General features: G+C 42.4%; 1 protein-coding gene across 2 annotated transcripts in view; it reads right to left on the bottom strand.

Annotated features, from left to right (window-relative positions):
• The window catches only part of LOC144504285 (collagen alpha-1(XII) chain-like), a 284,762-nt gene that overhangs the window by 164,921 nt on the left and 97,674 nt on the right, over positions 1 to 22,167 (bottom strand). For both annotated transcript variants that reach the window (XM_078229390.1, XM_078229389.1), the window contains exons 23-28: positions 20,986 to 21,131; positions 14,484 to 14,613; positions 12,121 to 12,260; positions 7,793 to 7,922; positions 3,221 to 3,360; positions 797 to 929 (exon numbers count right to left, since the gene is read on the bottom strand). In XM_078229390.1, coding sequence (XP_078085516.1) covers positions 797 to 929; positions 3,221 to 3,360; positions 7,793 to 7,922; positions 12,121 to 12,260; positions 14,484 to 14,613; positions 20,986 to 21,131 — 819 coding nt within the window. The remainder of the gene's footprint in view (positions 1 to 796; positions 930 to 3,220; positions 3,361 to 7,792; positions 7,923 to 12,120; positions 12,261 to 14,483; positions 14,614 to 20,985; positions 21,132 to 22,167) is intronic.

Genomic DNA, 22,167 nt, shown 5'->3' with positions numbered 1-22,167 from the left:
ATTGTCTTTTCCCTGTCACCTTATTTACTTATGAGAAATGATATGGGGCAACATATTTTAAAGATTCATAAAAGCAAACATCAATAGTTTAATTTAAACGATTATCAATTTGCTGATGTCATCCAGTAAAGTTACTTGAGACACTTCAAATGGAATATGTTAGATAAATGCAAATCGATTGTTATTTACCTTTGTATCGACTAGTTATGCTCAGGTAGGGAGGCAATGGGCTGAAGCCAATCATTTCTCTATAAGGAGGAGATAAGGGGGTTGGGGAAGTAAGTTCCTTATAATCAGAGGAGAAGCAAAGTTGAGGGAGGCTTCGGCTGAAATTCTCCCGTCTCGCCCGCCGCAGGAATCATAGTGAGCAAGACAGAAAATTTGGCGAATTATTTAAAGGTCCATTGAGTTTGGGCGGGAATTTCCGGTCTTGGGACTTGGCGCAGCCGGAGAATCCCATCCATAGACTAACAGGGGGTTGGGTTACCTGACCTCCTGGCTGAAAGAGGTGGACAGACCAGCAATATTGGAGTCAGTCACAACCAGGCTGGTCAGTGCAGCCTATAAGTACTCACTCAGTTCACTAACTCATGTTACATGCAGCAGAAGTGGAGAATCCTGGGCAACTAACCCCAAACCCCAATCCAAAAGGTATAAGGATCTGCTTACTCATCACAACATGCAGGTGTGCTTTCCAATTAACTCTGTCCTCGTTTCAACATTTGAAGATAATTGGTGAGGGGTTGAACCAAGGACAGAAAAGACCGATGGAGATTTTTCTGTACTGAAGACTTACATGTACGCTGGGAGCCGAAGAGATCTTCACTTTCCATCTCGTCCGGGTAGATGGCAGTAAGGGAAACATCAAATAAGGTGTCAGGATTCAGGTTTTCCAAAAGCTGGCTGCTCTCGTCGCCGTTTATAATCAGCTAGAAGAATAGGCATAAAGCGAAGGTCAATTTGGGGTCAGTGTTTGGAACCAATTTGGTTTCTGAAAAATGATTCCCTGAACTAAATGGGGAAGTTTGAATTTGATATCACTCAGGTGGCCTTAATAATTTTAAAATCCTTCAACCACCCTTGGCTGCAGCCACCTTCCCTTGTGGCAATCTCTGGTGGCCATGTGGAGCATCTCTGCAAAAATCAATTTGAAGGTACAAATTGATTCGGACTGTTCTGTTCACTGAGCAAATGCTCTTCTTGGGTTGAGTTAATTGAGCCCAACATCTTAATATGAGGTGCACATTGTACCTTGACCCTGAGGGTCAGTAACTTGCTTTGCTTTTAACATCAACTATATCACTGGCCATTTCTTTTAACACCGTAGGATGAAATCCATCGAGACCCAGGGACCTGTTAACCCACAGTTTTAACAATTTGCTCAGTACCATTTCCCCACTGATTGTAATTTTCCTGAGATCCTCCCTCCCTTCCAATTCATGATTTACAGCTATTTCTGGGATGTTACTTGTGTTGTCCTTAGTGAAGACTGATGCAAAATATCTGTTCAATTCATCTGCCATCTTCTTATTTTTCATTATTAACTCCCCAAGCTTACTTTCTATCAGACCAATGCTCACTTTGTTAACTCTTGTTTTTTTTAAATATCTATAAAAACTTTTATTATCTGTCTTTATATTTCCAGCTAGCTTTCTCTCCTATTCCAATGTTTCCATGATTATTAATCCTTTAGTTATTCTTTATTGTTTCTTATATGATTTGATTTGATTAATTATGGTCACATGCAGTGAAAAATATTGTTTCTTGTGCGCTATACAGACAAAGCATACCATTCTTAGACAAGGAAAGGAAAGTGCGTAAATTTGGCCAATCTTCTGAACTGCTGTCCACCTTTTGCTTTTTCTTTAAGTCTGATACTATCTTGAGCTTTTTTAGTTAAACACGGATTGTGAGTTCTCCCCTTGGAATTTTTATATTTTATTAGAATATATCTATTCGGTGTATTCTGAAATACCCTTTTAAATTTCTGCCACTGCATCTCTATTGAACTATCTCTTACCTAAATTGTCATTTTACTTCTCCTAGTTTTGCTTTTATGCCTCTAATTTCCCTTATTTAAATTTAAAATACTAGTCTTAGACCCACTCTTCTCTCCTTTAAACTGAATGTAAAATTCAATCATATTATGATCACTGCTACCTACAGTGCCATCACTATGAGATCATTAATTAATCTTATCTCATTGCACACTAACAGGTCTAGTATAGTCTGCGCCCTGGTTGGCTCTAGAACATGCTGATCTAAGAAACTATTCTGAAAACATCCAATAAAGTCATCATCATTTTTTAAATTCATTCAAATGATGTGAGCATCACTGGTTAAGTCAGTATTTATTGTCCATCTCTAGTTGCCCTTGAGAAGGTGGTGGTAAGCTACTTTCTTGAACTGCCATGTGGTAAATACAGGCACAGTGCTGTTGGGGAGGGATTTCCAGGAACCGTGACAGTGAAGGAACGGCAATATATTTCCAAATCAGGATGATGAGTGGCTTGGAGGGGAACTTCCAAGTGGTGGTGTTCCCATGTGTCTGCTGTCCTTGTCCTTCCAGGTGATCGTGGCCATGGGTTTAGAATGTGCTATCTAAGGAGACTTGGTAACTCCCTGCAGTGTTCTTTTTGCCAATCTGATTACTCTCTACTGCTGGTACAAAACCCCTCATGCCACCTAGAAAAATATGCTTGAACAGTGAGAACTTTTGGCTCTATCCGACACCTCACAGAGTTCGTCCTTTGAGCTGCAAACTCAATACACACCCAGCGGTCAAACCTGGCCATTTCTGGCAGAGTTAAGTATAGGGGGTGCTAGAAATTAGTGAGGTGGAACTTCCTCATCCCTCATCCTATCCAGAAGCTTACCAGAATTTCAAGAGTGTGGGTTTTGGGTCGAAGATGGGAGTGGATACAGCTGTGTGGCCCATCAAGGGCCAACAGCCTGTTGGCACTACCAGTCACAGTTCAGGCATTGACAACAACCAACTCGAGTCAAGACTCACTGAACTATACTCCAGCAGAGAAAGAAATTCATTAGCAAGGATTGAAGGGATGACAAGAAGGCATGGAACATCAGTGCTTGAAAGGAGGAACATTTTCATATATGTACATATCTATCTGACAGCAGTTTGCTTCACATTTACATGTTACAAGGCAAATTAAAAAGTCAGCTGGAGTTACACAGAAACAGGAAACATGGGTTTCTTCACCTCTTTCCTGTCCCTTGCTCCAGATGGAACCCAGGTCAGTCTGTAGAGGGCCACATCCGGTGCTCCATGTTCCCAGTGGACCCGGAAACGGTTCTCCCTGATATCTGAGAAGCGTAGGTTTGATGGTGCTGGGACAACCACTGTGGTGAAAAGAAACAGAACCAATGAGACCTTAAATGTACATAAATAGCACATAGAAAACAGGATCATGGCACAGTAGAAATGGGAGGCATTTAAGGAAACATTCAAAATACTGGTACTTTTAGCCAACCACTTGCATTTAGTGGTTAGTAAAATGCCCCAAGGCACTTGAGAGTTGCATCATTTAACCAAAAAAATTAATACTGAATCAATGAAGGCAATACCCTCAAAGAAACCATCGTGAGCATTGATAACCTCATTACTATGTGATGAAAGCACGTAAAGCAGCAACTCCTCTAGTTACCATCTGTTAAAAAATGTGAAAGCATTTTCGAGAATGATCTTGGATTCCACTCCATCTAATAATCAGGAATAACTCTCTCAAATGTAGCAAAGGCTTCATTACAAAAGTCTCTGCTTAAGTCCAATAGATCATATCCAATTAACTGCTGTGTTTCATCTCTTGCTTTGAATTGCTGCAGTGTCTAGCCAGTCTTTTGGGGGCAGGTTCTGGTTTCTATCTTACCTTATGATTCCTAGCTGCATTGAAATTTATATCACCACACATCTGGATGAGTGCCAAAATGGTAAATTGACACCTTTATTTCTTTTAGAGTTCTACAGGGATAGACGCAATGCCACACACATCATACATTTAGCCTGTAAAGCATTGCTAAGAATATTTTGGAATACTCTTCACTTGCCTGAATGAGTGCAGCTCCAACAAAACTCAAGAAGCTGAACACCATTCTAGGCAGCAGCCTGCTTGATCGGTACCCCATCCATCGCCTTCGACATTCACTCCCTCCATCACCCATGCACAGTAGCAAGATACATTGCAGCAATTCACCACAGCTCCTTTGAAAGCACCTTCCAATCCTGTGACCTCTACCATTTGGAAGGACAAGGGCAGCAGTTGCATGGATACACCACCACCTGCAAGTTCCCCTCCAAGCCACTTACTATTGTGACTTCTAACTATATCGCTACTCCTTCACTGTCGCTGGGTCAGAAACCTGGAACTCCCTCTGAACAGTGCCTGGGCTGGAGTGGTTCAAGAAGGCCAGCATCTTCTCAAGGGCAATTGAGGATGGGTAGTAAATGCTACCCAAGCCGACCACCCTAATATCACATGAATAAATGAAAAGTAATGAATTGCTCTGTTGGGGAAAGATGATTTTGGTTATGGCTGGGTTCGTTCACTCTCGTTCTTTTCAGGCAGGTTTGGTGACTGGAGCAGAGAAGCTCAAGTTGTGTTTTATGTCAGTGGAAAATCTCGCTGCAATTGTCCCCGTCCTCTGCCAGTGTCATAATGGGAATCCCGACGAGGAAGATCATTATATTAATTTAAATCTCATTATCAGGCTTCAATGCCTGAATCATCACCCTGCCCCTTAAGATAATCCATTCATGTTGGCATGAGGGCAAACTGGCAGTGTTATGACTGGTCTCATAGGTTCATAAGGTATAGGAGCAGAATTAGGCCATTCGGCCCATCAAGTCAGCTCCGCCATTCGATCATGGCTGATATGCTCCTCATCCCCATTTTCCTGCCTTCTCCCCATAACACTCCAACCCATTACCAATTAAAAATCTGTCTAACTCCTCCTTAGTAAGTTAATAAGTCTCACATGGCATATACCTTGCGGTTAGACCTCTTAGAGGAGCTCAGTTGAGTACATCACTCTGCAGCACGTGGGTCATACCTGGCACTGCCCCGTGGCATTGGCCAGATGCAGTGCCGGTGGGGATTGAGTGTGTGTGGGCGGGGGTGGAGGGGCCCATTTGAGTTTGTGTGCACGAGGGTGGCCTTTAAGTCACCCTGATCTTTGAAAAAACTAAGCTGTTAGTGGGGTGGGTGGAATCAGAGCCATCCCCACCAGCGTTACATCATGGGACCCATCCCTTGCTAATTCTTTCTCTATGTTCCTCAAAAATCACAGAGAAATCTACCATTGGTGGCAACTCTGCCACATTCTGCTAATTACAGGTAAAATTCCACCTTGTGTTTCATGAAATTATTTTTCTTTCAACTTTCTGTGTTAGCCATGTTTATCAATTTCAAAGTAACCTACCATGTAAATGGAATATTTAGATATTTTAAGAGCTAAATTAATCAACTATGGAATGGGTCATGAACACACTGACAACTTCCTTAGCTGCCTATAATCTAAGGCCAGGATATTCTAGCCCCGCCATGACGGAACCCACTACTGAGTTACGGCAGGCTAGCTGGTAATCCACTAGCTCTGGGTGGACAGGATGATCCCAGTGGTGGACGGGGCCAGAAAATCCCACCCTGAGCAGAACATTACCTGCTAGATCAGTGAAGCTAACTCTCAAAGAAAGGAGTTCACAGGCCACCCACTTTCTGAAAGAAACTAGGTTAATATCAGTTGAAAAGAGGGTTTGAGAATTATAAAAATTATAAGAGCTCTGGGTAATTGTTTTTTTATTGGGAATTAGGGAAAAATATATAAAGGAATGTATATTCGATCCATCATACTTTTGTCAGATCTTTTTAAGAATTATTTTATCAGTTACTGTGATGAGAGATGTTATTATTTTTAATATTTAGGGGTCTATTGTGTTATTTTGTGAAGCAGATTTATTGGTCTGTCTGGGTGTGAAAATAATTTAATTAAATTGGGGACTGATTGTCTGGTAAGGTTTAAGACATGAAAGGAGGTTGGGTATGAAGGTGTGCAAGTAGTTGCGGCCAAATGACTTTAAGTAAACAAGCAATGGGTAGAAATTTGCATTCGGAGATAAGTTAGGATTTGGATTTTCAGCTGTTAAATTTCAAAGGTGAATACAATGTTTGACAATTTGGAAAAGATCATAAATCAATAAGGAATGATTGTTAAATTTTATTAAATTGCTATTGCCCCAAAGTGGGGGCAATAGCGAAAACATAAAATATTTTTATATTTCAAAAAAATTAAGTTCAAAGAGGTGCTGAGGACAATGAAATTGAAGATAAAAGAGAAAAATGATATTTAAGGAGGGATGCTATGCTCTGTTTGATGGTGGCCACGTGAGACCTTATATGGTACAGATTTTTGTGGGAAAGAGAGCTGTGAAGAGGCAAAATTTGAAGCACCCATTCCAACCAAGAGAAAATGTCTGTTTTTTAGCAAGTGGTGTTTTTTTTTGAACATTCTTGAATTTCCATATCAGAGTGGGAAAGAGTTTATGAAGTACTGTGGTATAACTTTTCTACAGGGACAGTGGGCGGGATTTTATGGCCTCGCTTGGACGAGACCGGAAATTCCCGCCTGAGGTCAACGGAGATTTCCGTTCTCGCTCCCTCGCCCGCTCCGATTCCCTGGCGGGTGAAGTGGTAGAGTTCCGGACAGTGAGTTTATCTTGTGTTAATACGACTTGAATTTTTTAGTTAAACATGTATAATGGAGTGTTATCTAAAGGGTCTACTTTTGTGTCTAACCAAGTAAGCTTCTTTGGAGGAATGTTCAGCGGAGCAAAATTTAACTGTGTAACTGTTATCTTGCGTGTTGAAATTTTATTTTCTTTTGTTGTCAGAATATAAAAGAAAAAGACTGGGACACATGGGCCAAGTTTCCCCTTGGGATTTGGTTTGGGCAGCAACTAACACCTACTGATCATAACATTACCCTCCCCTTCTCTTTCACAATAGACTTGCAACCCTTTCCTTTTCCAAAGGTGATGTGAGGAAAACTTTCATGCAGCGAGTAGTTGGAATCTGGAATGTACTGCCTCTGAGTTTGGAGGAAGAAGAGTCAATCAAGGCTTTCAAAAGGGAATTGGATACTTATCTGAGGAGGAAATATTTTCAGGTCAATGGGGGGAAAAGGGTAAGACAGTGTTAGTGCTGAGTTGCTCTTGCAGGGAGCCAGCATGGACAGGACAGCTTGAATGGCCTCTTTCTGTGCTGTAATCATTCCATGATTCTAAGTAGTGATCCAATTCCCATTTGAAAGCTGCTCTTGAATCTGCTTCTGCCACTCTTTCAGGCAGTGCATTCCAAATCTAGCAACTCACTGGGCGAGATTCTATGACCTCGCTCGAGCGAGACCGGAAATTTCTGCTCGAAGTCAATGGATATTTCCGTTGCCTGCCCCTTGCCCGCTCCGATTCCATGGCGGGTGGGGTGGTGGAATTCTGGCGACCGTGTAAAAAAAATCTCTCCCTTCACACTGTTTCTTCTGCTAATTATCTTAAATCTGATGTTGTCTGGTTACTGACCCACCTTCCAGTGGAGACAGTTTCTCCTCATTTAGTCTCACAAAACTCTCCATGATTTTGAGCACATCTATTAAATCTCGTCTTAACATTCTCTGCCCTAAGGATAATAATCCCAGTTTTTTCTTGCCTTCCCACATATCTGAAGGGATGAGGTGTGTTGTAAGATATAAAAGCCTCAGCACTTGATGAAATTATCTTACTTACAGGTGTTTTCTCGTCCAATCAGGGGAGTTGAGGGACCATACTCGTACACTGCAGAAACTGAAACTTCATACTCCGTTTGGGATGTAAGCCCTGTTAGTGGCACAGAAGTATCACTTGCCGGGACTTCCATCTATCAGTTTAAAGAAAAAGTATTGGATAAGAAAGTAAATTTATACTAAAATATAATATGAACATGAAAAAAGGCAACATTGAGAAAGGGCATGCAGCCCACTGGAGCTTATCCCTCATTCTCCATCAACACCTGCACTCACCCAGTCAATACAACTATATTACAGTGTCTGAGTCAATGACGCTACTTTGTGATATCTTTCAAATATCTAGTAAGAAAAGTGTCTAAGATCTGTTTTAAATTTATCATATGTCCTTTTGTCTGGCTTGACTCATATAACTCTGGTTTCGTGTCCAGTGCTGACATATCCTATTCTGAAATTTAAGCCATTTTTTATATTTTAAAATGGAACACAAAAGGCTGCAAAAGATGGCTACCTGACAGTCAGCTGATGTGTATTATAGATTGAAACCACTGCCCCAAAAGGGAACAACAGGAATATTCCAGACTGATGTTGAGTTAATATCATGCGAACATGCACATGAACATTTGAACTAGGAGCAGGAGCAGGCCACTTCGCCCCTCGAGCTAAGTTACAATCATGGTTGATCAGATTGTAATCTCAACTCCACATTCCCACCTACATCCAATAACCTTTCACCCCCTGCTTATTAAGAATCTATCTACATCTGCCTTTAAAAAAATTCAAAGACTCTGTTTCCGCCACCTTTCGGGGAAGAGACTTCTGAGACTCATGACTCTCTGAGAGAAGAAAAGTTCTGCTAATCTTCATCTTAAATAACTGATGCCTTATTTTTAAATACTGACACTGAGTTCTGGATTCTCCCTCAAAGGGAAACATCCTCTCCAATCCTGTGAACCTTAAGAGGATCTTTTATGTTTCAATCAAGTCATCTCTTACGCTTCTAAACACCAATGGATACTAGCCTAGTCTGTCTAATCCCTCCTCATAAGACAACCTGCCCATTCCAAATATTACTCTCGTAAACCTTTTTTGAGCTGCATATAATGCATTTATATCCTTCCTTAAATAAGGCCACCAATACTGTACGCAGTACTCCAGATGTGGTCTCACCAATGCCTTGTATAACTGAAGCAAAACCTCCCTACTTTTATATTCAAGCTTCCTCACAATAAATGATCACATTCTATTAGCTTTCCTAATTAATTGCTATACCTGCATACTAACCTTTTGCGATTGTACTCAGACACCCAGATCCCTCTGCATCTCAGAGCTCTACAATTTTGGGAAGTCAAGTCTCTCAACCTCCAAATGATCCTGAGTAAGCTGTATGGACACTCCACCCCTGAGTCTCTGACATGTTTGCAATCTCTCTCTATTGATATGTTCATGCAGGCCAGCAATCCATGTACAAGTCATTGTCTTTTTCTTTAGTTCATTTTAAAACTTTATTTCTTTCCCTTGGTTGTGTTTCTCCATTTCAAAAACCCTGCGCCCCACACGAACCCCTTAAATACTTGCCGCCAGTCCCCACAACACAGGGAGTGAAGAGAGAATAGGGATGTGGTGCTGATCTCATTGTGGATTGCAGGTACAGCACAGAGTGAGATACAGAGTAAAGCTCCCTCTACACTGTTCCCATCAAACACTCCCAGGACAGGTACAGCATGGGGTGAGATAGAGTAAAGCTCCCTCTACACTGCCCCCATCAAACGCTCCCAGGGCAGGTACAGCACGGGGTTAGATAAATCGCTGACATGTTTTCAATCTCTGTCTCTCTATTGATATGTTAATCTAGGAAATCTTATATGCCAAGATGTTACCCCCTACACCGTGAGCTTTTATTTTCCACAATAATCCACGATGCAAGTTACTCCCTTTGTTTTTTTTCAGTTAATTTCAAAATTTTATTTCTTTCCCCTGCTGGTCGTGTTCCTTTAATTCATAAAACCCGACCTTGACACAAGGCCTTAAAATACTTGCCGCCAGTCCCCACAACACAGGGAGTGAAGAGAGAATGGGGATGTGGTACTGATCTCACTGTGGATTGACCACATCCATGTTTCAAGATGGTGCCAGAACGTGAAGACTTTTTTCAAGCTGTGTATGATATGATTTGTATGGATAGCGTGCAAAACAATAGTATCTCAGCACATGTGACAATAATGAATCAAATCAAATCAGTTAGATGAAATGCTTTTTTTTATTCTAGGTGCCAAAATGGACAATTTCACATTTTTCCACATTATACTCCATTTGTCAGATCTTTGACCATTCACTGAGTTCTCTTATGTCTACTTCACAATTTATCTTCCAACTTACCTTTGTTTCACCAGAAAATTTAGCAACCATTCCTTCTGCCCCTTCATTCATGTCACTTATGTAAATTGAAAAACATTGAAGCCCTGCCACTGGTCCCTGTAGCACCTCATTTGGCACAGTCTGCCAACCAGCAACTGATGCATTTATGCCCACTCTGTTTCCTGTTAGCTAGGAAATCTTATATCCATGCCAATATGTTACCCCCTACACCGTGAGCTTTTATTTTCCACAATAATCTTTGATCTGGTACCTTATCAAATGCCTTCTGGAAATCTAAGTGTCCCTTTATCCACATCACCTCTTATTTCTTCAAAGGACTCCAATAAATTGGTCAAACATGATTTCCCTTTCGCAAAATCATGTTGACTGCCTGATGATCTTGAATTTATCCAAGTTCTCTACCATAATGAGTTTAATAATAGCTTCTAACATTTTCCATGTGACAAATGATAAGCTAACTGCCTTAGTTTCCCTCCCTTTAAGTAAAAGAGTTACATTTGCTGTTTTCCAATCTCGTGCAACGTTCCCAGATTATAGGAAATTTTGGAAAACTAAAACCAAAATATCAGCCATCTCACTAGCTGCTTCCTTTCGAACCATGGGATGATATCCATCAGATCCCAGGGACTTCTGAGCCTGCAGTTTTCACAATTTGCTCAATGCTATTCCCTGGTGATTCCCTTTCCTGAAACTAATTATCAAATTAAGTGGGTCATTTAAATACAAAGACCTTGACTGTCTCACACTCCCATGGTATTAAAAAAGCAACACAGGATGACACACACAACCCTTTGTTTCGAAAAAGGATTTTTAACTTGTGGAAGTCACACAACGAGGAATCCTTTTTGTTGTCTACTTCAAAACCAGGAAAAAGCTCTTTTGCAGATGGTGAATTCCATTGAAAGCTGTCAAACTGGCTGCAAGTCACCCAAGCAGTCAATGTAACAAACAGCAATATCGTGAAAGTATGAGATCCCAACAGAGAGAGAAGGCTAAAGTTCGCACGAGAACTAACAACCTAGAAATTAGACTACCAGAAACATCACAGCCTGCTAAAAATCCCTCACCTTACAGGACCTTCACTTCAACTTTAAAGCAGGCTTCCCACAAAGAGTCTGAGATAATTGTAAGCAGTAACAGCATATTATCTACATCTAATATGTGTGTGTGAGAGAGTGTGTGTAAAACAAGTGAGTGAAATGTTAGTTAAATTCAGGGTAATTGTGTGACAATAAATAATCTTAATCACCTCTAACATACAAACATATTGATCATGAACAATAAAGGAAATCACACAAATCTAGTCTAAGATTCACTGTTCCTGTGCAAATTTTACACCCTAAATTAGCCAAGTGTCGTTCGTGCACACTAATGCACTCAGGTTTGTAGTCCCCATTAACATCAATTTTATTCAATTCTGAGTCTTATTTCACACCTTGGCTGGGTTATTGAATATATTCAAGGCTGAGTTAGACAGGCTTTTGATCTGCAAGGGGATTAAGGATTCTGGGGGACGGACAGCGAAATGAGTTCAAGGCCACAATCAAATCAACCATGATCTTATTGACTGGCAGAGTAGGTTCAGAGTTTACTTGGAGTGCAAACCATGCAGATCATGTTTTAATTGCTTATATTATTGTGAATCTCCATGGGAAGCTTGGACAAGTCTTGTTCACATCCTGCAAATGTTCCAACCTATAGCCCATTAAACCTGCTGCAATAGGAGCTCAATTAGCAGAGATTAAGTAAGTGTACTTGCATGAAGAGTGAGATCAGGATCACATTAATTCCTGTGTATCTAAGCTTACACACAGTGGTTGGACAGTTGAGTGACACACTGGGAATTTTTCATGATCTTCAAGCAAGGAAGTGGTAAAACAGGGGCACGGCAAATGGAGAAAGAACTAAAGAATACAACTTCATGTTATTCTACAAAAGAACATGTTAACTCACCTCCTTGATGTCTTCATCTTCCGCTTCCTTGTATTTAATCAAATATTTAACGACTCTGCCTGGTGCAGGATCCCAATGGGCCGTTATGAGACTGTGAGTGACATCGGAAAACCAGATATTCCTCTGTTCAGTAACTGGCACTGTGGAAACAGAATGAAATAACACAGATGTCAACAGAGAAAATCAAGTGACAATATCTCACCAATTAAGCTGAAAGAAAAGCAAAAGCTGAGGCTTGTCATGACATATCACAGCTACACTGTCTGGCTGACTTGATTCTGAATAAGTTTAAATTCCTCTGAACACATCTTTTTTCGCACAGGCCTTAAACCAAACTCTGGCCGGAATTCTCTGGTCGTACAAGCCCCGCTACTGCTCCCAGTGAGGACGGAGAATTTGGCACTCAGCCAAATCTCCATTCACAGCAGCGGGCCCGGAGAATCTCAGCTACAGGAGAGGTCAGAGAATCCAGCTCTCTGTCTCACTGCAGGAGCAAAGACAATCCAAAGGCATGGATATGGCAGGTCCTTATCAAATCTTTTGCATTCGTCTTTCAGATAGATTCCTTTGAAGCATATTTCTTGCAAAAACTTATTTTTTCATCTGTTATTGTGAAATTCTTCTTTATTCTGACAGGATACAAGGATTTACAAAAGAAAATTTTTGAGGATTGACTGGAACTAATCTGGGAGCACATCATCAAACCCATCTGATCACGTCCTTGTTAAAATAACAATTGAATATTTCTGCTATCTTTCTATCATGCCTGTTCTATTATCCTTTCTGATCCTTAACTGCTCTGTTCTTCTTCGAGTGGACTCGCATATAATGATTTTTTCAACACGAAAGAAAGCCAAGCAGTTCACCCTTCCCAGATGTCTCCTCCGTTGCCCAGCCAGGACATTCTCCGGTGTATAACGACACCAAGATTTCTTTGCTTCTTCACGGTGCCTCTTGCAATCTGCTTTTTCTCAGATCTAAAGCAAACGACTGCTTCACATCCTAACTCTTTCTGCCATGAAATTTCCAGCTCTCTTTTGCCTGGTCCCTTTTTAATCCTCCTGCTACCAGCTGCGCAGTTTATCGTTTGAAAGCCCACGATCTGATATCCTAACAAAGATGATGGGTGTGATTTTCCCAGCTTGCTGCACTGCCCGAATAGTGCAGCAAGCCGGGAAATGATAGCGGGAGCGAAAAAACAGGAATTGCGACCAGCGTCCAGCCAGTCAAGATCTTCCACCTTCATTTTTGTGGATGTAATCAGCCTCGCGCCGGGGAACAGCATGAGGCTGATTACCATCTGCTAATAATGATTTCCATCCATTTGCGAGTCCAGGACTCAATTGTCCGGGCTCGCTAAAGCCTTACCCCCGCCGGTGGAGCTCCAGCGGGGATCACAAATTGTCCCCACCAATGGGGACCAGGCGTGATGGCCTCACTGGTGGGACTAGAGGCCATTGAAGCCCCCTGGGAGGTCAGGGGAAAGGAGGTGCCCCTTGCGCAGTACCAGCCTGGCAATGCCAGCCTGGCACCGCCCACTGGGCACACTGGCACGGCCAGCCTGGCACACTGGGCAGTGCCAAGTGGGCAGGGCCTGAGGGGGTCGGGGCCAAACAGAGGTGGAGCCAGACCAGGTGGGTGGGGGATGGTAGGGGAGGAGGGAATAGGGTGAACTCTGCATGGGGGGGGGTGGAGGCTGGTGGTGGGGTCAGGGATCAGATGTCAGGGCCAGCAACCAGGAGGCCAGCAATGTCAGGAGGTGGGGGGTGCTTGTCAACTGAGAGATCAGTGCATGTACACTAGCCCCCTCTGTAGCCCAATGCCAGCCTCTCTATCGGAATTAGTTCTGCCCCACCGCCCCGCTCCCCCCACCAGCATAAATCCCCTAACGGCCTCTGTGATGCACAGTGTTCCGTGAATTCATTCCACTAAGCTCGCCCAAAAAACGTGCGGGAAAAACTATTGTACTCCTACCCGTTGGACACATTTGCCGGAATTTTACCACCTTGCCCGCCTGAGGCTCGTAAGATCCCGCCCAAGGCCAACAGCGAATGCCGTTCTGCGAGCCTCGCCCGCCCCGATTTCGGAGTGGGTGTGCCGGTAAAATTCCAGCAATAAGTTTTTTGGGGGGGCGGGGGGGGAAATCGCGCCCAATTTCTGGTCAATGAAATGGATCAACTCCTTTGTTGAAAAGAGAGAAGTTGGAATTTTCAGCAAAGAGATTCATATGTTTGTTCCAAATATTGCTTGGCATGTTTGGAACAAACCTTCCCTCTGTCTTTTTTCTACCCAAGCTGAGAGACAAATGGAAAATTGAATGGAACTCTGCAAGTTTCCAAGGTTGAGTAATAAACATATCTTACGGGTAGTTTCTTGCATACTCAGGGGATCACTGGGAACATCACCATAAAGGGCATGGATTGTAAGAGTGTACTCGGTATTGGGAAATAAATTCTCCAGCTTCAGGTCAGTGCTATCAGGACCAACTTTCAACTGTAAGAGAAATAGAAATAATGTGTAAATTTCATATATACATATATATTAAGATTAAAAAGCTGCATTATTACAAAGTCATTTTAAATCTAGGTTAAACCGATTTTAAATAAATCACTATTTGTCATTTATCATACAGGTATAACATGGTGTAACATTTATTGTATAGAATTGGATATGCTTATATGAAATATACATTCCTCAACCAACATCTCTCAAAAGCGGATTACCTTGTCATTGTTTCATTGCTGCTTTTGAAATCTTGCTGTGAATAAATTGGCTGCCATTTTTCTGTGCATTACAACAGTGACTATGGGAGGAAATTTATGCCACCATTTACCGGCAGGTTTAAAGGTGGGTGGCTCGTTAAACCCAGTGGACAACCTAACTATCCCCACTCTGCCCCCACCACAATTATACCAGTGGCAGGGATAGCGTCAGGCAGCCCACCCACCACTGAACCAATTGAGACCCTTAAAGTGTGCAATTATTTCCCACTTTAGGGCCTCATCCTGCCATTGCTGGGATTTAACCAGAGGCAGGAGAGGCCCATGCCAAACGACTGGCCTAGCAGGTTTCCCTGTCGGCTGGTGGCAGGCAAGTAGGAGTGGTCTCTCCTTAATGAGCCCCCTGGCCCCACCAGTGGACATCCCCAATGTTTAACTGCTCTTCCCCAGCCACCAAGCTGCTCTTCCCCCCACTAGCCAATCAACACCACCCCCCCTCCTCTCACTGGGTCTGCTAGCTGGGCTTCAGGCAAGTCTCCCAAACACTTAACTAAATCTCAATACAAAGCTGCCTTTGAGTGGCCAGCAGCTGAGGAGGGGTTTCATGTTCCTTCGGGGTAGAAATCCTACCTCCACCCTATACTTCAAAACTACTTCATTGGCCATAATGCACTTTGGGACCAGATTATCTATTGAGGAGTAAATAATGGTCAGGACTGGAGTGAACTCCCCAGTTCTCCACAGAAATAGTGTTATAGTGTCTTTTGCATCTAACTGATAGGACCACGCAGTTGAAAACCCCATTTAAGAGACTCTGATTGAGAATCTGAATTACATATTCAAGTTTCTGGAGTGGGGATTTAAAATCACAACCTTTCTGGGTTAGAAGCAAGAACACTGGCCACTCACTGAGCCAAGGCTGACGGTTCGGAACTGAAGGAGTCCTCCCATAAATTGTACTCAACAGTTCTTAGAGTCCAAAGCATAAATGACCAAATTATGTTGATGATTTTTAAATCCATGGCTGTCTTCTATGTTCCTTTGACATCACTGCCTTTCCCTTGTGAAATATTTGCCAGAGCAAAAGTGGTGCAGAAGTATCACTTGTGCACTGCAGAGGGGTCAGTCCATGATATCTTAGGCACTCAGTAAACATTTTATTGGAGTTTGGTTAAAGTTTAATGAGCCCACTTGGTATGCATATACACTTTTTTTCCACAAGAGATCAAGAAAGAAAGTTATTTAAGCTGAAAAATATTTACAGGCGTGAAACTCTTAGAGAGGGAGCGATTACTGCAAAAGATTGTGACTGAGCAATAAAACTGAATGCGATGTAATGCAGATGGTGAAAAAAACTGGTTGGCTGTTTTATATAACACAGGATGAAATATCATGGGGCTCAGGCTCGGGTTCATATTTCATTGCCAATGACATTCATTGTTGCTCATAGTTTTCAAAAAGAAAACACTAATCCTCTCACTACTCTAACTAAGCAGCTGTCGAACAATTTCACAGTCAAAATCCAACCTTTTTCAGCAATAGCTAACCATTGTATGGGAATACTTGTGGTCCAGTGGCTAACATCCCTGTCTCTGAGTCAGACGCTCCGCGGCTGAACACCACTCCAGGACCCGATGGCCAAACAGATTGATCAGCAACCTACAAATCCTTCCAAGATGACTATGACAGGCGGTAAGAGTGGGAGAGTCACCTGGTCAGCAATGCTTGATGCGGAGTGGCACCTCTCAAACTTTGACCTCTGGCAACAGGCTAGTGACCTGTTCCAGGAAAAACTAGCCATGGAAAAAGATGTAAGCACATGATTCATCTACCTCATATGTTACTGGGCACAGGAAAGAATAAGATGTACAAAACTATCTCTAATTAATCATGCACCAAAATATCATTGAATGATAGCGAGGAGAATGATTGATAGAGGTAATAGTCTTCATTTTGGCAACTTCTACAATCACCTTTGAATGCAAGACTGATTTGTACCAGCTAATATTTAGTCAAAGTGTAATTACTTAAAAGGACTTGAGTATTTTCTCAAAGGTTAATATTTCATATCAAGTGTTCTAATCCAGCCCATCCAATAGTGGAGGCGGGTCATCATCAGCCGGTGGGTTCCCTGGTGGCACAGCTGGTGAGCAATGCAAATGGCTGCTGCCCTCAGCAGGATTGGAAGATCCTGCCAGCAGTCAAAGGTGAGCTGCCTCCGCCACCAGAAAACCCGCCACGGGGAACTGGAAAACCTCAGCCATTGAGGTCCTCAGTAAAAAGAAACAGTAACTAATTCAAGTCTGAACAAAGAACAAAGAACAGTACAGCACAGGAAACAAGCTCTTCGGCCCTCCAAGCCTGTGCCGCTCATTGGTCCAACTTGACCATTCGTTTGTATCCCTCCATTCCCAGACTGCTCATGTGACTATCCAGGTAAGTCTTAAACGATGCCAGCATGTCTGCCTCCACCACCCTACTTGGCAGCGCATTCCAGGCCCCCACCACCCTCTGTGTAAAAAACGTCCCTCTGACATCTGAGCTATACCTCGCCTTATACCTTATAAGTCTGTTTGAGATAAACCACATCTGGGAACACAGGTTCAAATCCCATCATGGCATTTGATGGCATTTATGTGACTAATGAAGAGAAAGTCATGCTTGACAAACTTGCTTGAGTTTTTTAAGAACATAACCAGCAAGGTGGATAGTGGGAGCCTATGAATGTGGTATATCTAGACTTCCAGAAGGTGTTTGACAAGGTGCAACATAAAAGACTGATCCAGAAGGTGAGATCGCAGGGGATTGGGGGTAGAGTACAAGATTGGATTAAGGATTGGCTGACTGACAGAAAGCTAAGGGTCAGGACAAATGGTCCTTCTCAGGCTGGTGAAATATAACTAGTGGGATGCTGCAGAGGTCAGTCCTCAGCCCTCAATTGTTTACAATCTATATAAATGATCTAAAAGTAGGGACAGAGTGTAACATAGCAAAATTCGCAGATGATACTAAAATAGGTGGGGAAGCGGGCAGTAAAGAGGATATAAAGATTTTACAGACAAATCTAGATAGGCTGGGGGAATGGGCCAAAATGTGGCAAATGGAGTTCAATGTGGATAAGTGTGAGGTTATCCATTTTGGCAGAAAAAATAGAAAGACAAATTATTACTGAAATGGAAAGAAAATTCAAAATGTGTTTGGACAGAGGGATCTGAGTGTCAATGTTCATGAATCACAGAAAGTCGGGATGCAGGTGCAGCACGTAATAAAAAAGGCAAATGGGATGTTGGCATTCATTGCAAAGGGCCTGGAGTATAAGAGTAGAGAAGTGTTGCTGCAATAGTACAGGGTGTTGGTGAGACTACATTGTGTCCTGTCTTGGTCTCCATATTTAAGGACAACGTGGTGGCATTGGGGGCAATTCAGAGTAGGTTCACCAGATTGATTCCGGGGATGAAAGGGTTGACGTATGAAGAGAGATTAAACAATTTGGGCTTATACTCGCTGGAGTTTACAAGGATCGGGGCTCTGATCGAGGTGTATAAAATATTAAAAGGGATTGACAAAGTAAATGGGAGACTACATGTTTTCTCTGGAAGAAGGGGCCACGGGTACAGGCTGCGAGGAGGTAGATTTAAAACTGATGAGGAGGAGGAACTACTTCTCGCAGAGGGTGGTGAATTTGTGGAACTCACTGTCCCATAGCGCGGTGGAGTCTGAATCTTTAAATGGTTTCAAGAGGGAGATAGACATATTTCGCAAAGAAAATGGGAAAAAGGGATATGGGAATAGGTGGGAAGGTGGATTTGAGACCAGGAAGAGATCAGCCATGATCTGATTGACTGACGGAGCAGGCTCGAAGGGCTAAGAACATAAGAACATAAGAACTAGGAGCAGGAGTAGGTCATCTGGCCCCTCGAGCCTGCTCCACCATTCAATAAAATCATGGCTGATCTTTTCGTGGACTTAGGCCCACTTACCTGCCCGCTCACCATAACCCTTAATTCCTTTACTGTTCAAAATTTATCTATCCTTGCCTTAAAAACATTCAATGAGGTAGCCTCAACTGCTTCACTGGGCAAGGAATTCCACAGATTCACAACCTTTTGGGTGAAGAAGGTCCTCCTCAACTCAGTCCTAGATCTACTCCCCTGTATCACTCTGGACTTTCAATCCAGCAATTTGAGCCCATGCCCCCTAGTTCTAATTTCAAATAGGCTAAATTTGCCTACTTCTGCTCCTTATTCCTATGTTCCTATAAGCAATTAATTAATAATCTAAAATTAAAATTGAGTCTCAGTTTCAGTTGATAACTGTATAAATTAAAGTGAATCATATACAGTTAGGAGGAGTTGGTTGGATGGTCACATCTAAAGAGACAGTTGTTTCATTCCATTATATAACGATGATCACTCTGGACTTTCAATCCAGCAATTTGAGTCTAAATCTCCATAGAACCAAGATTCTTGTTGTCCCATTTGTTGTTAGATGTGGGGAAGACAAATAAAATATATTTGTAAGTTGATTCCAATCACAGCTCCTTTCCCTAAACAGGTCCAGGCAGTGGGCAGTTGAGGGGATCGTTTTACTTGACTGCCTGCCTCTTTTCTGTGGTTACATCTGTGCCAGGGTCCAGGAGTCCCTTTAAGAGGTTGTTGATTTGATTATAGTTTGCTCAAAAAAAGCGAATAGACACTTATTGCCACTGATGTGGGAATGGAGTCAGGAGATATATACCTGTAATGCTTCACTCTGTGAATAAATACATTCCAAGTGGAGACTGGCTTTGGTTTCTTCCTTCACTAACTGGCTATCAGGAGTATAATGATGGGGACCATGAAACTACCATCATTTATCGTTAAAAACCATCTGGTTCACTGATGTCCTTTAGGGAAGGAAATCTGCTGTTTTTACCCGGTCTGGCCTACATGTGACTGCAGACCAACTGCAATATGGTTGCCTCTGAACATCCATTTGAAATGGCTGAGTAAGCCATTCAGTACAAGAAGGTGGCTCATCACCGTCCAGGGGCAAATATCCCATGAAAGAAAATACTGAAAGTTTCTGAATCTGGTCTTCTCCATTAACAGTCCAGTCTCATAAACACTCAGCCATCATACAGCATAGCTCCATGTTATAGATATTTTTAAGTGCTCTAGACTACTCGCTTCACAACCATTTTTAGGGCCTCTTGAGGAGGATTATTTATTTTTGTTTTGTTCTTTCAACTAAAGTCAGCATGTGTCAGCAAGCATTCTTGTTGCGGGTGAGAAAGAACTCTTGTAAAAGCTGTTTACATCTCCCCACCAGGAGTTATTCTACACAGGCTCCTTACGGACTTGCTGACTGTGAAGAATTGAGAAAGAAAGGAAAGCTTTCGTCAAGCAGGTCCTTTGAGACTGCCTATTGATCGAAGGTTGTTTAACAACATTGAAACTTTTGACAAAGCTATAATCCATTTGCTTGTCACTCCAACTTTGCTGATTATTTTTGTCAGTCACCTGCTGAGAATCAGTGTCCTATTTTTGGCATTTATTGAGTGCATGGAGAGGTCTGCACTTTATGCCGAAGGCAGATTCTCCACGCCCCAGCACAAATCTCAGGGGCGGCCCATCTTCACATAACCAGCTCACCCTACCTTAATTTTTGGGCAACAGCATTTTAATTGGTATGAGGCAGAACTTCATTCCATCGCCAGGAGGACGTGCCGCCAATCGGAGGCAGGCAGCTCTGCACATCAGCAATGTCAAACAGGAGTCATTTCGGGAAGCTGCCAGTCTTACCCAATCTGAGCTTATTTTTGACTCGAGTCCCACACAAATGTGGTTGACTCTTAGCTTCCCTCGGAAGTGATCGAGCATGCTGTTTAGTTGTACAAAACCACTGCGGTTGAAGGAGAATTTCTACCACAACCATCACCTCCTCAGGGACAGCTAGGGGATGGGCAATAAACACCGGCTTTCTCATCCTGAGAACAAAAAATAAGAAGCGTCTTTGCTTTCTCTTCAGTTCATGCACAAAAAAAATGGATCCTTGGATAATACAGAAGCTAATTAGAGCAAGTTTTTGTCTGAATGATTATGAAGATAGATATTTATAGCTAATACTTCAGGAGCCATAGAATTTCAATAGTATTGTTTGATACCTCTTTCTCTACAGTTGGTATGCTGGCATTAATTGGTGCGTAGAGTAGCATATAGCCTGAGGCTCCACTAGCTGGCTCCCATCTGACATTCATTGTGGTTGGAGTAACATCGTAGACATTTAGGGTTCTCACAGCGGGAATGGGCACTGTTAATGAAAGCATTAAAAATTATAATGAAGCAATCACTGAGAAAATAATTTTTCTTTGTTAGTCCATCGTCAAAGGATTAATTCTGGTATCTTAGATACACTTCCATTTTCAAGACTGATTTTCTGACTTGGCCCTAACCTTGAAATTCCAGGCAAGGCATTCCGAGAGATTACAACTACACTGAGAGCAATGGACCAAAAATCAGAGGTGGAAAATCGCTGGGCTAGTATCAGACTCAGAGACTCCCTGATCAGGGAGGGCCGAGTTAGATGCAGAGTTCCCTTTTCACTGCCCCAGCAATGTGCCTCAACCCTGACTACTGAAGAGCAAGTCTAGCTCTACAAGCTCTGTTTGCCACATCAACTCTCCACTGAAGTTTGGACACATATTTAACACCAAGAACCAGAGGTGACTCAGATTACAATCTTTCTGGGCTAAAGTGAAAACTCATTCCCTAGCCCACTGGACAAAAGCTTTGCTCCTGGCCTTGTAGCCCATGAATTCAACTCTATCATGGCACATTGCAAAAATCAAGAAATTGGGTAATTTTTGGGATAATGGCATGAAAGCTGCCGGATTCATAGAATCATAGAATCCTCACAGTGCAGATGGAGGCCATTCGGTCAACTCTCCAACAAAGCATCTTACACAGGCCCACTCCCTCGCCCTATCCCTGTAATCCCACATATTTACACCGCTGATCTCCTTACCCTACACACCTTTGGACACTAAGGGGCAAATTAGCATGGCTAATCCACCTACCCTGCACATCTTTAGAAACCGGAGCACCCAAAGCAAACCTACACAGACATATAGAAAATGTGCAAACTCCACAAAGTCACCCAAAACTGGAATTGATCCTCGGTCCCTGGCACTATGAGACATCAGTGCCAACCACAGTGCAATAGGTTTGGTGAATAAACCTAAATGGTTCTTTCAGGGAGTGCAGCCTACCAGCACTACCTAGTCTGGCCTACAGATAAATTCAATGTCACACCTTATGTTTGATTCTTAATTTCCTCAAGGAAATGT

Source organism: Mustelus asterias, chromosome 15 (genome assembly GCF_964213995.1).
Source record: "Mustelus asterias chromosome 15, sMusAst1.hap1.1, whole genome shotgun sequence".
Classification (NCBI taxonomy): Eukaryota; Metazoa; Chordata; class Chondrichthyes; order Carcharhiniformes; family Triakidae; genus Mustelus; species Mustelus asterias.
This window is presented reverse-complemented; position numbering and strand designations above follow the sequence as displayed.